The following is a 14,029-nucleotide window of genomic DNA, read 5'->3' on the forward strand; positions in this document are numbered from 1 at the left end:
GGTGAGTGACTGTTCATTAAATGTCAGCAGCTACACTTTTTGTAGCTGCTGACTTTTCGGCCTCTTGCCCACAGGGCGTTTGAAAAAATGAGATGCAAAGTCAGTTCTGACGCCAGGAAAATGCAGCTGTAAAAACGCGCTTTTAGAAGCGTTTTGTATTGCCGTTAATGCACGTTTTAGCCATGTTTAGCAGCATTAGCTTTCTTCTATTTTCCAACCCCAAATCCAACTACTACAGCTTAAAAACGTCTGACGTGGCCTACACTGCATGCGGCGTTAAGAAGCCTTTAGCAGCCTTGTGCAGCGTCAGCCGTTTTTACAGCTTAACGCTGCTGCTCCAGAACACGCTGGCTTTGTTTTGTTTTTTTTACAGCTTACAGCCTATGCCACTTACAGCTCCTAAAAGGCTAGGTGTGCATGAGGCCATAGAATAACATAGAGGAGCGTTTTTAAGCTGCAAAAAAAAAAAGCCTGACGCTCCTAAAAGCAGCTGTAAAAACGCCCTGTGTACATGAGGCCAAAAACAACTAAAAAATGACTGGAACTCCGCTTTAAGGTTTAAGTGCAGGGTAGTGGGGGGAGGGGCGGTTAACTAGCAGACAACAGAAACTCATTTGATGAGGTATGAGGTATGAGGACAACTAAAATGAACTGAAATGAAAGTTATTTTCTAAACTATTCTTTTTAAGCACATTGGGAAGACAACTATTAAAAAGTGACAATACCTGTCCATGGTGTATTGTAAAAGTGGACCCAGAAAATAGAGAAGAGATCAGGGAAATTCCCAGGAAACTCTCAAGCTCATGGACTCTCAAAAAGCAAATAACGACTAGATTCTAATTACCTTATTGATTTAAGTATTTATATTTGTACCTGTTATAAATTCTGTGGGGTCACTGCTTTGTCCTTGACATTGGTCATTGTATCCTGTGACGGTAAGGTAGTAGGTAAGGCCACAGTTCAGATGTGTGATGTCACAAGAAGTGGATGTTGTGTTACAAGTTAATTCTCCATCTGGTCCTGTCACCAGGGCTCTGTAACTAAAAGCTCCGGGTGTTTTGCTCCAGGTCAGGGCAGCTTCATTAGTTTGGCAGTTGACATGTGCAGTGACATTCTGAGGTATACATGGAGCTTTAAAGAAAATGATATTGAAATTATTGCATGACTAATTAAGTATTAGCAGATAATTAACAATGCAGTTTTAAGTCCTGATGTACATTTTAGTAAGGCATCCTAGAAAAGATTACAGTATTACATTATTGTATAAATCATGAAGGCCCTATATAGTATCTCCAGATTTTTATGTTAGTGACTTCAGACACCGAACACAATTTCATAGAGAATATAGTATAATGCAATGTAGTGACATCTGATGGTATGAGATTGCTTTTAAAGTGGTATTAAACCCAAAAGCAAGCATTTAGTATATCAATATCACAGCTTACCAGTTTCTAGATGTGATGACTGTGTTAGTTTTTTTTTAAGACTTTCTTTCCTTTATTTTCACCTGGTGATCTGGCCAGTAAGTCTGTGTTTTTTTAAAAGAACAAGCTATCATGCAGATGTAGCAATTACAAGCATGAGACAAAACGATTTACCACTGACAGGGGTGCTTACAATGATTAGCTTTTATTTATTCATGTAAAACCTTGATCCCAAAAGGAATAAAACTGTTGCTGTAACTAAGGACAGATATTGACCACTGTTTATGCCACATCCAAGTATGCATACAAAGAAAAAAGGAAACAGGACCCCATCCTGTATCAGGAGGACTAGTGAGACCATATTGCACTTATTAAAAGGTATCAAAATATTTATTTGGAGAATATTAAAAATGACATGACATGAAATATACATGACATGAAATATATGTTACATTAAAATCACTTAAACAACGATGCATATGACATGTTATACCTATAACCTCCAACAAGGGCCAATCCCAATATATACCCCCCAAAAAAGGGGGAGGGGGATGATTTCATAGACCAACCCCAGTCGGGGATTTTAAGAAAAAAGCAAGTAGCTTCCGTAGGTCAACGCGCTTCGCAGTAAGCGTGGCTTCTTTAGGACCCAAACGGAAGAAGGAGAGACCTATATTCTGCCAAACATAATGGCCATCAATTAGATATATATAGTAGAGTATAAACATATACATAATCATTTGAGTATCACAGTTTCAATAGATGCAAAAGTGCAAAGAACAACATTTTTGCTGAGGGGACCTTCCTGCAATCCCTGTGTCCACCCAGGAGGCATATTATGATGACTCGGCTCGCTCTGTCAGTGCCTTTGTGAGTAATTAGCGGGGGGAAAAAACATTGTTGTTTGCACTTTTTTTCATCTACTAAAAGTGTAATACTCAAATGATCATGTATATGTTTATACTTTACTATATACATATAATTAATGGTCATTATGTTTAGCAAAATATAAGTTCCTCCTTCTTCCGTTTGGGTCCTGAAGAAGCCAAGCTTATGGCAAAACACGTTGACCTACAGAGGCTACGTGCTTTTTTCTGCAAACCCCTGGCTGGGGTCATTCCTTGACATCATCCACTTCCCCCTTTCTTTTGGGGTGTATATAGGGATTGGCCCCTTTTGGAGGTTATATTTATAACATGTCATATGTATTGTTGTGTAAGTGATTTTAATGTAACATATTTCATCTCATGTGACATATTTTTAATATACCCCAAATAAACATTTTGATATTTTTAATACGTGCAATAAGGTCTCACTATGCCAGTAAAGTCCTTCTGATACAGAATGGGATCCTGTTTTCTTTTTTCTTTGTTGCTGTAACTGTTTGTGTAACTGCAGTGTGAGTTGAAGTTTGGCTTCAGTTTGTCAGCATATGTAAGTTTGCTAGTACATCTAAAACCCCCCCCCCCCCCCCCCCAGATTAACAATGCTGCTGTGCCCCTGTGCTCCATTATGAGGTTTGTTACTGGCCAGATCACCAGGTGAAACAAAAGGGAAAAATACCTAGAAAGAGAAAGCAAATGCCGCCACCACATCTAACGATTAGTAGGCTGCAATATATTCGATTTTTGGTTTCATAAAGCTTAAATTCTAATTTACCTGTGTGATAATTTTCTGAAGCGATGGCTATGCTGCTGCAACTTGATCCATAAGTTTCCACAGTTAAGTTATATATCTGGCCACATTTTAATGTATAAAGTGTACAGCTGAGTCCAGATGAGCTGCATTCACTTCTTTGCCCATCTTCTGCAGTAATAGCAGCTGTATATGAGACTGCCCCGAGGGCTGCTTCCCAGTTGATCACTGCAAATGCCATGCTACAATTGAACGTCATGGTAGGATTTGTTGCTTTACAAGGAACTAAAAACAATAAGCAAAAGCAAAATTTTAATGTCAAACACAACAGAGCAAATGCAGTAGTACAAGTTCGCACCCACTAATGCTCATCTAAACCCTCCAACTTTTAGCAGCCATTTTGCTCACTGTAAAAATATTGAAGAATACAAATGGCACTCTCCTACTTGGTGATTTCTACATTTGCTCAAAAGTAATCATCCAAGATGTGTTCTGGAATAAGAAACGTGTGTGCAGGGTAGTTACTAAGGTTATGGTGACATGAAATTAACGCTTGCCAACTGTATACCTTACATATATGGCATGGCGGCAAGGCAGGTCTGCTGCGTAGGATCACATGCCTAGTACGAGATCCTGCACTCCTGGGTCTGGGGTGCTCTGCCGGCGGCCCGCTCTCACTGTGATTATACACATCGGGAGCAGCTTGGCGAGTATGGCAGACTCAATGTCCGATGGCACCCGCTGATGCTTCGGTACACAGCCAGAACGGCGATCTGCCCATGTAAACAAGGCAGATTGCCGTTCAGTCGGTACAGAAGGCATGGATCCTGTGTTTCTGTAAAGCAGGAACACGGATCCATGCTTTGCACTAGTAAAAGCACCATCCACACTACACTGAAACACCAGCTAGGCACACAGTTAACCCTTTGATCGCCCCTGATCTTAACCCCTTCCCAGCCAGTGTCATTAGTACAGTGGCAGTGCATATTTTAACAATGATCACTGTATTAGTGTCACTGGTCCCCAAAAAAGTGTCAAAAGTGTCAGTTAGTGTCTGATTTGTCTGCCGTAATATCCCAGTCCCGCTAAAAGTTGCTGAACGCCGCCATTACTAGTAAAAAATAAAAATAAATAAAAATATTCCATAGTTTGTAGACGCTTTAACTTTTGCGCAAACCAATCAATTTACACTTCTTGGGATTTTTTTTAACAAAAATATGTAGCAGAATACATATTGGCTTAAATTTATGAAGAAATTCGTTTTTTTTAATTTTTTTTATTGGATGAGTTTTAAAGTAGAAAGTAAAAAATATAGTTTTTTTTTCAAAATTGTCGGTCCCTGTTGTTTTTTTTAGCGCAAAAAATAATAACCACAGAGGTGATCAAATACCACCAAAAAAAAAGCTCTATTTGTGGGGAAAAAAGGACATACATTTTTTTTGGGTACAGCGTCGCACGACCTTGCAATTGTCAGTAATAATAACACGGTGCTGTATCGCAAAATATGGCCTGGTCACAAAGGGGGGTAAATCTACTTGAAGTCAAGTGGTTAAAGCTGAACATCCTGGCAAACAGCTAGGTATGTACACAGAAGAAAGACATTTAGGGAAGCTGTTTACTTACCAAAGATTTATATATCAGTCTATTCAACTATGGGTTTTACACAGCTCTGTAAATCTCATAATTGGATGGCCTATATGACAGAGCAGAAGAACTGATTTTTCGCTGCTGCAATTAAGTAACAAATACTTTGCACTTCCCCAGCTACTCTCCCTATTTCTTTTTGCATGTTTCTTATTGTCCTTGTGCTTCTTCTCCTTCAGCTAGTCTGAGGTCTACAGGGGAGTGCAAGAGGCAGGGGCTGACTGGCAACTTTCGGCCCAGGGGGCAAATACAAACCAGAGGCCCATGGTGCAGAAAACTCAGCACACCTCCCACTCTACCTCTTCCCAGCCTCCTCCTGATGCCATTCCTCCGCTCCAGGTACTTTCTACTCACTGGCTAAGTCTGGGTTCCAAAACTGGCAAACAGGGGGCAGTTGGGGGAAGCAGGGACAGCTCAGTTGGGGCTGGCCGGGGAAGAATAGTCGCCAGTGGGGCATGGAACCGGCTTAGACGCAGTTTACACCATCTGTGCTGGGGGGGTATTCCTGCGCTCTGTCCTTGTCTTCAACCTGCACTTAGTAGGTCAGCGGCAGAGACTTTTTTCTTCTCTTCACCAAGAATTATTTAGGCATGTCTATGGCAGACGCGGTGCAGCCTTATAACGGGGCATCAGAGTGGCCCAGCGTGCGGTTTCCCCCCTTCCCCCTGGCCCAGTCCTCCCCTGGCAAGAGGATGATTCCAAGTCAAAAAATTAGTTTTTTTATGTATTATCAAATATAGCGCTGCATTAACTTGTGTCTTTTGGAGTTCAGCTTTGAAGGGTTTGTTCACTTTTACAGAAAAGCTGCCTATGCAGATAAGGGGCATCTGTAGATAAAAACATACTGTGCAGAATTGACCAAAGTGGAATATTGCCCTTCCTATAGGTGTAGGCTATTTACGTACCCCGTGAAGTGTGAATGGAATCTTACTAGGACATTGTTAATAGATGCTTAGCTGCTGCTGTTCACCTTCACCATCACAAGGGAGAGAAAGCGCAAGTGAAAAGGTTTGAATCAGAGGTAGAGCTCACTCCTGTGATGGCGAAGTGAATAGTAATAGCTTGGCATCTCGTAAACAACATCTTTAGCCACATCCTAGGAGTTTTCCAGTCAGGCTTCATGATGTATCTAAATGGGCCTACACCTTGGCTACATTCTTGATGCATTTTGCTACATTTTCTGGACTTCTGATTCAAATCATGCACCTGTGAAACTTGAACATTTGACTCGAAAAATGCCCCAGAAATGCACAGTAGGTGTATTTTTAATGCGTTTTTGGTGCATTTAGTGTGAAATGCGTTTTTAGTCTGCTTTTGAAAAGCGTACCAAAGATGCAGCACACAGAACCTTTAAAAACGCTCCACACCCACCGCGCACTGGTGTGAAGAGTTCCATATTATTTAAAGGGATACATTTTTCATGCATTTTTCTTCTGCGTTTGTTAACCCCAAAAATGCATAAAAACAGATCAGTGTGAAAGGGCCCTTATATTTAGTGTTTAAGTTCAAGATAGGGAAATCAAAATGGTGAGCTGTTAGGATCAGCTCAGGGATTAAAGTTCAGATTTAAGTGATTCGATTTAAGGTTAGAGGTCAGATGAAGGTTGTGTTTAAGGCTGGCCTTACATGTTCAATATTCTTGTCCAATTTTCCTTTAGATTTACCTTAAACTATGTAGTGCAAGGGCCTGCCTAATTGGATACAATTGAAACTTGTTTAGTTTTGACCTCATATTATATGGTTATTGGTAAATCTAAAGGAAAATTTAAAATGTATGGCCAGCCTAAGTGTTAGGGCTAGGACAAACATAAGATATAAGCTACAGGTCAGCAAATATGAATGGTAAACCATCTAATATCAGTAAAAGGAACTTACATTTTCTAAGTTTCTATGTTTTAATACTGCATGCTTGATTTGAGTTTGATATATTTGCAATAAAGTGTTTATTCTCTTTTGATACTTGCTTTTAATATACATGATTTTCCACCCATGGCTTACCTTTTGTGGTATTACTATGTTGCTCTTACGTATTACCTGCCCTTGTATGCTTTTCAATAAATGAGATTGTGCAGACCTTTGTTGTACACTGGTTTGGAACATTATTTTACACCATTTTCACTTGTTTTCCTCACTATTAAGTAATGTACTTTCAATAGGCTTCTTTTAAAATATATATATTACGCGTCCAGAGGCAGAGAGGGACTTCTAGCTTATGGGCACTGTACATTGTTCTCTCTTGACCCCTGCACTACGTACATTACATACTCATGGCCTGTGCACATTGTACATTACATACACTTGACCCCTGCAAACTGTACATTACATACACCTGACCCATACACACCGTACATTACATACTCCTGACCTGTGCCCACCAAACATTACATGCTCCTGAGCCATGCACACTGTTTATTACATACTCCTGGGCCCTGCACACTGTACATTACATACTCCTGACCCCTGCACACTGTACATTACATACTCCTGATCTGTGCAGGAATATGGCTTCTCACCAGCAAGCATTTTTCATGCTGCAGGGGTTGCCACTGCCAGTGCTTTTTTGAGGACATGTTTGATGTCAGACATGACATCTGAACATGTGTATAGGGGGTATATATACACATATATGTCTGTATATATACCCCTAGACATATATAGGTGTGATAGTAGCAGAAATATATGCTTGCGCTAATGAAATCATTTACAGTAATATATTTCTGCTACTATCACACCTATATATGGATAGGTGTCTATATACATATAATATTGTGTGTATATATACCACTATACACAAGTTCAGATGTTTTGCCTGCCTCAAAAGAACCCAAAAAAATGCCAAAAAAACGCTAGCGTCAAAAAAAAAAATGCCCAGGTGTGTTTTTGCTGGCATTTTTTGGGGGGTTTTGGAGGCAGGCAAAACATCTGAACTTGTGTATAGTGGTGTATATACACACATAAATATATTTATATACACACCTAGACATATATAGGTGTGATAGTAGCAGAAATATATGCTTGCGCTAATGAAATCATTTACAGTAATATATTTCTGCTACTATCACACCTATATATGGCTAGGTGTCTATATACATATAATTATGTGTGTATATATACCACTATACACAAGTTCAGATGTTTTGCCTCCCTCAAAAGAACCCAAAAAAATGCCAAAAAAACGCTAGCGTCAAAAAAAAAATGCCCAGGTGTGTTTTTGCTGGCTTTTTTTGGGGGGATTTTGGAGGCAGGCTGTAACGTTCATGCGTTTTTGTTAGTGGATGGATTTACAGCTGCAGAATTATTACACTCAGATGTCTTGTAGAGATTCTGTTGAACAACATATCCAACTCTCAGGACTTCATCATAGTGCACAGCCTGTTATGCATATATATATATATTCAATCAGATGTTAATGGAGAGATAGAATATATGAGGATGTAAAGATGAGAGACAGGCTGTTATATGGTGAGCAATAGGAGTAGTATGAAGAGAGTTGCAGGTGATGGTAAAGCAGATAGGTTCTGATGCCAAGTATAGTGCAGATGGTAAGAGGACACAGATGGAGTATACTTTAGACAGAGTAACCTAGTGCAAGGATAGTTGAAGGTAGTCCCAAGAGCTAACAGTCTATACAGATGATAGGGAATAGATAGATAGATATAGTCCTGGTAATTGCAGTAGATGACAGTAGGAGATTGGTTAGTAAGGAATCCCCTGCGGGGTACTTATCACTTAGATAGGTTAGTAGTAACAGTGTCCATTAGGGAGAGGTGATCCCGTAGCGGGATACGGATCACCAGCGAGGTTCCGGCTTCAGTTCAGCAAAGGGGATAGTCAGCAGCTCCGACTTCACAGGAGAAGGTGCGGTGAACATGTGGTTTGAACGAGCGATGAGTGAGAGCAAGCCGGCGATTGAAATAGCCGCTCATAGCGGCGCTCGGCAATGATGTCATCCGGTCTTAAAGGTATATGCGTCTCTTGTTACACAAGATGGGACGCAATTAGCAGAGGAGAAATATGGAAACAAGGGTACCAGAGGTACCAGAACATTACAGTACCCCCCCCTTAAGGCCGGCTCCGGAAGGCCTCTAGAACTGTTTTTTCTGGATATTTCGAGTGGAAATTGCGAATCAGTCTAGGGGCATGTATATCGGAGGTATCCAGCCAGGTGTCATCTTGGGGCCCATAGTTCTTCCATCGTACAAGATACTGGAGTCTTCTTCTATGGAAACGGGAATCCAAAATCTCTTTTATTTCAAATTCTTCTCCACCTTCCACTTGTACAGGAGGTGGAGGTGAGATAGTAGGCCCTATTCCTTGGTTTGGAACATGGGGCTTCAGTAGCGACACATGGAATATGGGATGTATCTTGAGGTCCGTTGGTAATGTGAGTTGTACTGCAGCTTTTCCAATAAGTTTTTCTATTGGGAAAGGTCCCAGAAATAGAGGTCCAAGTTTTTTACTAGGGATTTTTAATCTCAGATTTTTTGTAGAAAGCCAAACAAGATCCCCAATAGCATATTGGGGAGAGGGTTTCCTACGGAGGTCGTAGTACTTCTTTTGTTGGCTATGAGCATGGGATATGGTATTATTGAGTAATCCCAGAGAATCCTTTATCTGGGCAAGATAATCAGATGCCACTGGATTACTTGATGGCAAGATACGTGGAGGAAGGAGTGTGGGATGAAACCCATAATTCAGGTAAAACGGACTTTGTCTAGTAGTGCTATGAGTCACGTTGTTATAGGCGAACTCCGCCAGCAGGAGGAGATCTGCCCAATCGTCCTGTAGATACGAAGTATAGCAACGCAGATACTGTTCAATGCACTGGTTAACTCTCTCTGTCTGTCCGTTGGTCTGAGGGTGGTAGGGAGAAGTAAGTTTACGCTCTATTCGTAGTATCTGACATAGAGCTAACCAAAATTTTGAAATGAATTGTGAACCACGGTCAGACAACAGTGTTTTGGGAATACCATGTAACTTAAAGACATGTTTCACAAGTAATTCTGCTGTTTGTTTGGATGAAGGTAGTTTTCGGATAGGAGTGAAATGTGCCATCTTGGTCAGATGGTCCACTGACACCAAGATGGTGTTGAATCCTTTGGAAGGTGGTAATTCCACAATGAAGTCTAAGGATACCACTTCCCACGGAACCTGGGGTATCGGTAAACTACAAAGTAACCCCGATGGTTTTGTGTTGTCAATTTTAGATCTTGCACAAATATCACAAGATGAAACAAACTTTTTTACGGTTGTCTTCATGTCTGGCCACCAAAACTGCCTAGTAAGTAGATTGAAAGTTTTAGTCATACCCATATGTCCTGCCATAGGTACATCATGCGACAATTCTAAGATCTTGGTTCGCATAGTAGGGGGTATGTATAATTTATCGTTGTAGTAGAGGAAGCCTTCTGCGTCAGTAGTTAGTTGTGGTGGAGGTGAGTCCAGTCCTATGCTATGCAAAATCTCTTCCTTCAGAGAGCGAACGACACCGATAATACGTTCAAGTGGTATTATAGGAACTGAGGGAACCTCAGTACAATCCTTCTTGGCTAGTCGTGAAAGTGCATCCGCTTTTTTATTTTTGTCTGCGGGCGTGTAAGTCACTAAAAAATTAAATCTCAGAAAGAATAACGACCACCGTACCTGCCGGTGGGAAAGAGTTCTATTAGTCTGAAGGTATTGAAGGTTTTTGTGATCAGTATATATTAGGATTGGCAATTGAGTGCCCTCAAGTAGATGTCGCCAATTCTCTAATGCCAATTTTATGGCTAGTAACTCCTTCTCACCTACTGGGTAGTTCATCTCGGGGCTGCTTAATGACTTTGAAAAGAAAACAACTGGGTGAAGAGGTGAGGTGTTTGTTGGTCGTTGTGAGAGAACTGCTCCTACTGCCATATTTGACGCATCTACCTCCAAGATGTATTGAAGGGATGGGTCTGGATGGCATAGTATGGGGGCAGTAGTAAAGCTTGATTTCAGCAGACAGAATGCTCCATTTGCTTCTTTTGACCAATTAAATGGTTTCTTTGTGCTTGTGAGTTGTGTGAGAGGTTTCACAATCGCAGAGAAGTTCTTTATGAATTTCCTATAGTAGTTAGAGAATCCTAGGAACCTTTGTAATGCTTTGCGAGTGGTTGGCACAGGCCAATCCAGAATGCAGGATATTTTGCTCATGTCCATTTTGATTCCATTTTTAGATATAATATATCCTAGGAATAGTACTTCCTCCTTATGGAACAAACATTTTTTGGATTTAACATATAAGTTATGTGCAAGTAGTCTTGACAACACAAGTTTCACGTGTTTTATGTGCTCAGGTAAGGAATGAGAGTAGATAAGTATATCGTCCAAATATACTACAACACAGACATCAAGCAAGTCTCTGAATATCTCATTTATAAACCGTTGGAAGGCTGCAGGAGCATTGCATAGCCCAAATGGCATTACAAGGTACTCAAACAGTCCGTATCTGGTTCTGAATGCCGTCTTCCATTCATCCCCTTTACGGATTCGAATTAAATTGTATGCCCCTTTTAGGTCCAATTTTGAAAAGAAAGAAGCTCCACGCACCTGTTCGATAAGTTCAGGAATAAGAGGTAAAGGATAACTATCCTTTATTGTAATGGCATTTAATTGTCTGAAATCAATGATAGGCCTAAGGCTAGAATCCTTATTGCGGACAAAGAAGAGTCCAGCAGCAGTGGAGGAGGTAGAAGGTCGGATGAATCCTTTTGCCAAGTTCTCATCCAGATACTCCTTAAGATGAGAGAGTTCATCCTGTGAGAGAGGATAAACATGTCCGAAAGGCAACTTGCTATTAGGGAGTAGATCGATACAACAATTATAGTCCCTATGGGGAGGTAGCATTTGAGCGTTTTTTTCAAGAAAAACCTCCGATAAATCCTGATAACACTTGGGTATAATGTCATCCGGCAATACAGACAGGATCCTATCATATGTGGGGAGTTTACACGTTGTTTCACAATAGTGAGAAGAAAAGGCTAGCGTTCTTGTTTTCCAATCGATGATTGGTTGATGTATGTGTAACCAGGGAAGTCCCAAAATGATTGAAAAATGTGGAGAAGTCAATACATCAAAAGTAGTGGTCTCCACATGAGACTCGTCAGCAGTTACTTACAAGGAGTGCCTGTGTCTGACTGGTGATAGGACCAGAGGATAAAGGGGTACCGTAAATAAAACTAACGGAGACAGGTTTGGGTTTTGAAACAATAGGTATTTTATTAAGGGAGACAAAACAAATGTCAATGTAGTTTCCACAAGATCCTGTGTCGATCATAGCCTTGGTGGTGATCCTAGTTTGGTCCCACTGCAATGTTAAATGAACAAAAAGATAAGGATTAGAAAAGGAAGTTGTGAGTCCCCCTAGCAAGACATTTGAACACTCACCCTCTTTACTGCGGACAAGGGGACAGCCGCTTATCAAATGATTCGGGGATGCGCAGTACATGCAAAGATGTTCGGTTTTCCTCCTGGCACGTTCAGAAAGGGTCAGAGGTGGGCGTATCATTCCTACTTCCATAGGAGTAGGGTCAGCAGGCAACATCCGAGAAGGACTGGAAAATGGTGAGCCCATCTTCTCAGCCTTTCTTTCTCGTAATCGTCTGTCAATATTGATACTGGTCTGTATCAGTCCCTCTAGAGTGCCAGGTAAATCCGCTCGGGCGAGCTCGTCTTTAACGGCCTCAGATAGGCCGAGTCTAAACTGCGTTCGCAAAGATGTGTCGTTCCACCCTGAATCAGGGGACCATCTTTTAAAATTTGCCACGAAATCTTCTACAGGTCTCCTTCCTTGTTTTAAGGCCCGTAATTGGGTATCAGCGGTACTCTGCTTATTGGGGTCTTCATAAAGACTAGCGAGTTGTGCTAGAAATAAAGGGTAAGAATTAAGGAGTGTATCATCCTTTTCAAAGAGAGCGTCTGCCCAGGCCCGGGGTTCACCCGTTAAATAGGAGATGACGGTACAAACCTTAATTTGGTCAGTGGTGTAAGTTAGAGGTTTTAACAAAAAAAGCAATCGACATGCGTTTTTAAATTCACAAAATTTGCTCCGATCACCAGAAAACACTGAAGGAGGGTTTATCTTAGGCTCACGGGGCTGAGCAGCAGAAAGCTGTGTGAGACAGCCAACCTGCTGTCTCAAGGTCTGATTTTCGTTTTGTACCTCTGTAAGCGCAAGGATCAATGCATCTACTTGCTGTTTTAATTGTAGTACATGAGCGGGTAATTCTGCTGAATCCATATTTTTTTTAAGGCTCGTTCAATCTGTAACATTCATGCGTTTTTGTTGATGGATGGAGTGGATGGATTTACAGCTGCAGAATTATTACACTCAGATGTCTTGTAGAGATTCTGTTGAACAACATATCCAACTCTCAGGACTTCATCATAGTGCACAGCCTGTTATGCATATATATATATATTCAATCAGATGTTAATGGAGAGATAGAATATATGAGGATGTAAAGATGAGAGACAGGCTGTTATATGGTGAGCAATAGGAGTAGTATGAAGAGAGTTGCAGGTGATGGTAAAGCAGATAGGTTCTGATGCCAAGTATAGTGCAGATGGTAAGAGGACACAAATGGAGTATACTTTAGACAGAGTAACCTAGTGCAAGGATAGTTGAAGGTAGTCCCAAGAGCTAACAGTCTATACAGATGATAGGGAATAGAGGATAGATATAGTCCTGGTAATTGCAGTAGATGACAGTAGGAGATTGGTTAGTAAGGAATCCCCTGCGGGGTACTTATCACTTAGATAGGTTAGTAGTAACAGTGTCCATTAGGGAGAGGTGATCCCGTAGCGGGATACGGATCACCAGCGAGGTTCCGGCTTCAGTTCAGCAAAGGGGATAGTCAGCAGCTCCGACTTCACAGGAGAAGGTGCGGTGAACATGTGGTTTGAACGAGCGATGAGTGAGAGCAAGCCAGCGATTGAAATAGCCGCTCATAGCGGCGCTCGGCAATGATGTCATCCGGTCTTAAAGGTATATGCGTCTCTTGTTACACAAGATGGGATGCAATTAGCAGAGGAGAAATATGGAAACAAGGGTACCAGAGGTACCAGAACATTACACAGGCAAAACATCTGAACTTGTGTATAGTGGTGTATATACACACATACATATATTTATATACACACCTAGACATATATAGGTGTGATAGTAGCAGAAATATATGCTTGCGCTAATGAAATCATTTACAGTAATATATTTCTGCTACTATCACACCTATATATGGCTAGGTGTGTATATACATATAATTATGTGTGTATATATACCACTATACACAAGTTCAGATGTTTTG

At 40.9% G+C, this 14,029-nt stretch overlaps 1 protein-coding gene across 1 annotated transcript in view; it reads right to left on the reverse strand.

The window, feature by feature from the left end:
• LOC309561928 (uncharacterized protein) overlaps positions 1-14,029 on the reverse strand; it is a gene marked incomplete at its 5' end in the record, with an annotated part of 144,672 nt that overhangs the window by 104,599 nt on the left and 26,044 nt on the right. Inside the window, 2 exon segments of the mRNA XM_082266008.1 lie at positions 874-1,131; positions 3,084-3,344. Of these exon segments, the coding sequence (XP_082122134.1) occupies positions 874-1,131; positions 3,084-3,344 (519 nt within the window).

The sequence above is a fragment of the Pelophylax lessonae genome (assembly GCF_965119305.1).
Source record: "Pelophylax lessonae genome assembly, chromosome: 8".
NCBI lineage: Eukaryota > Metazoa > Chordata > Amphibia > Anura > Ranidae > Pelophylax > Pelophylax lessonae.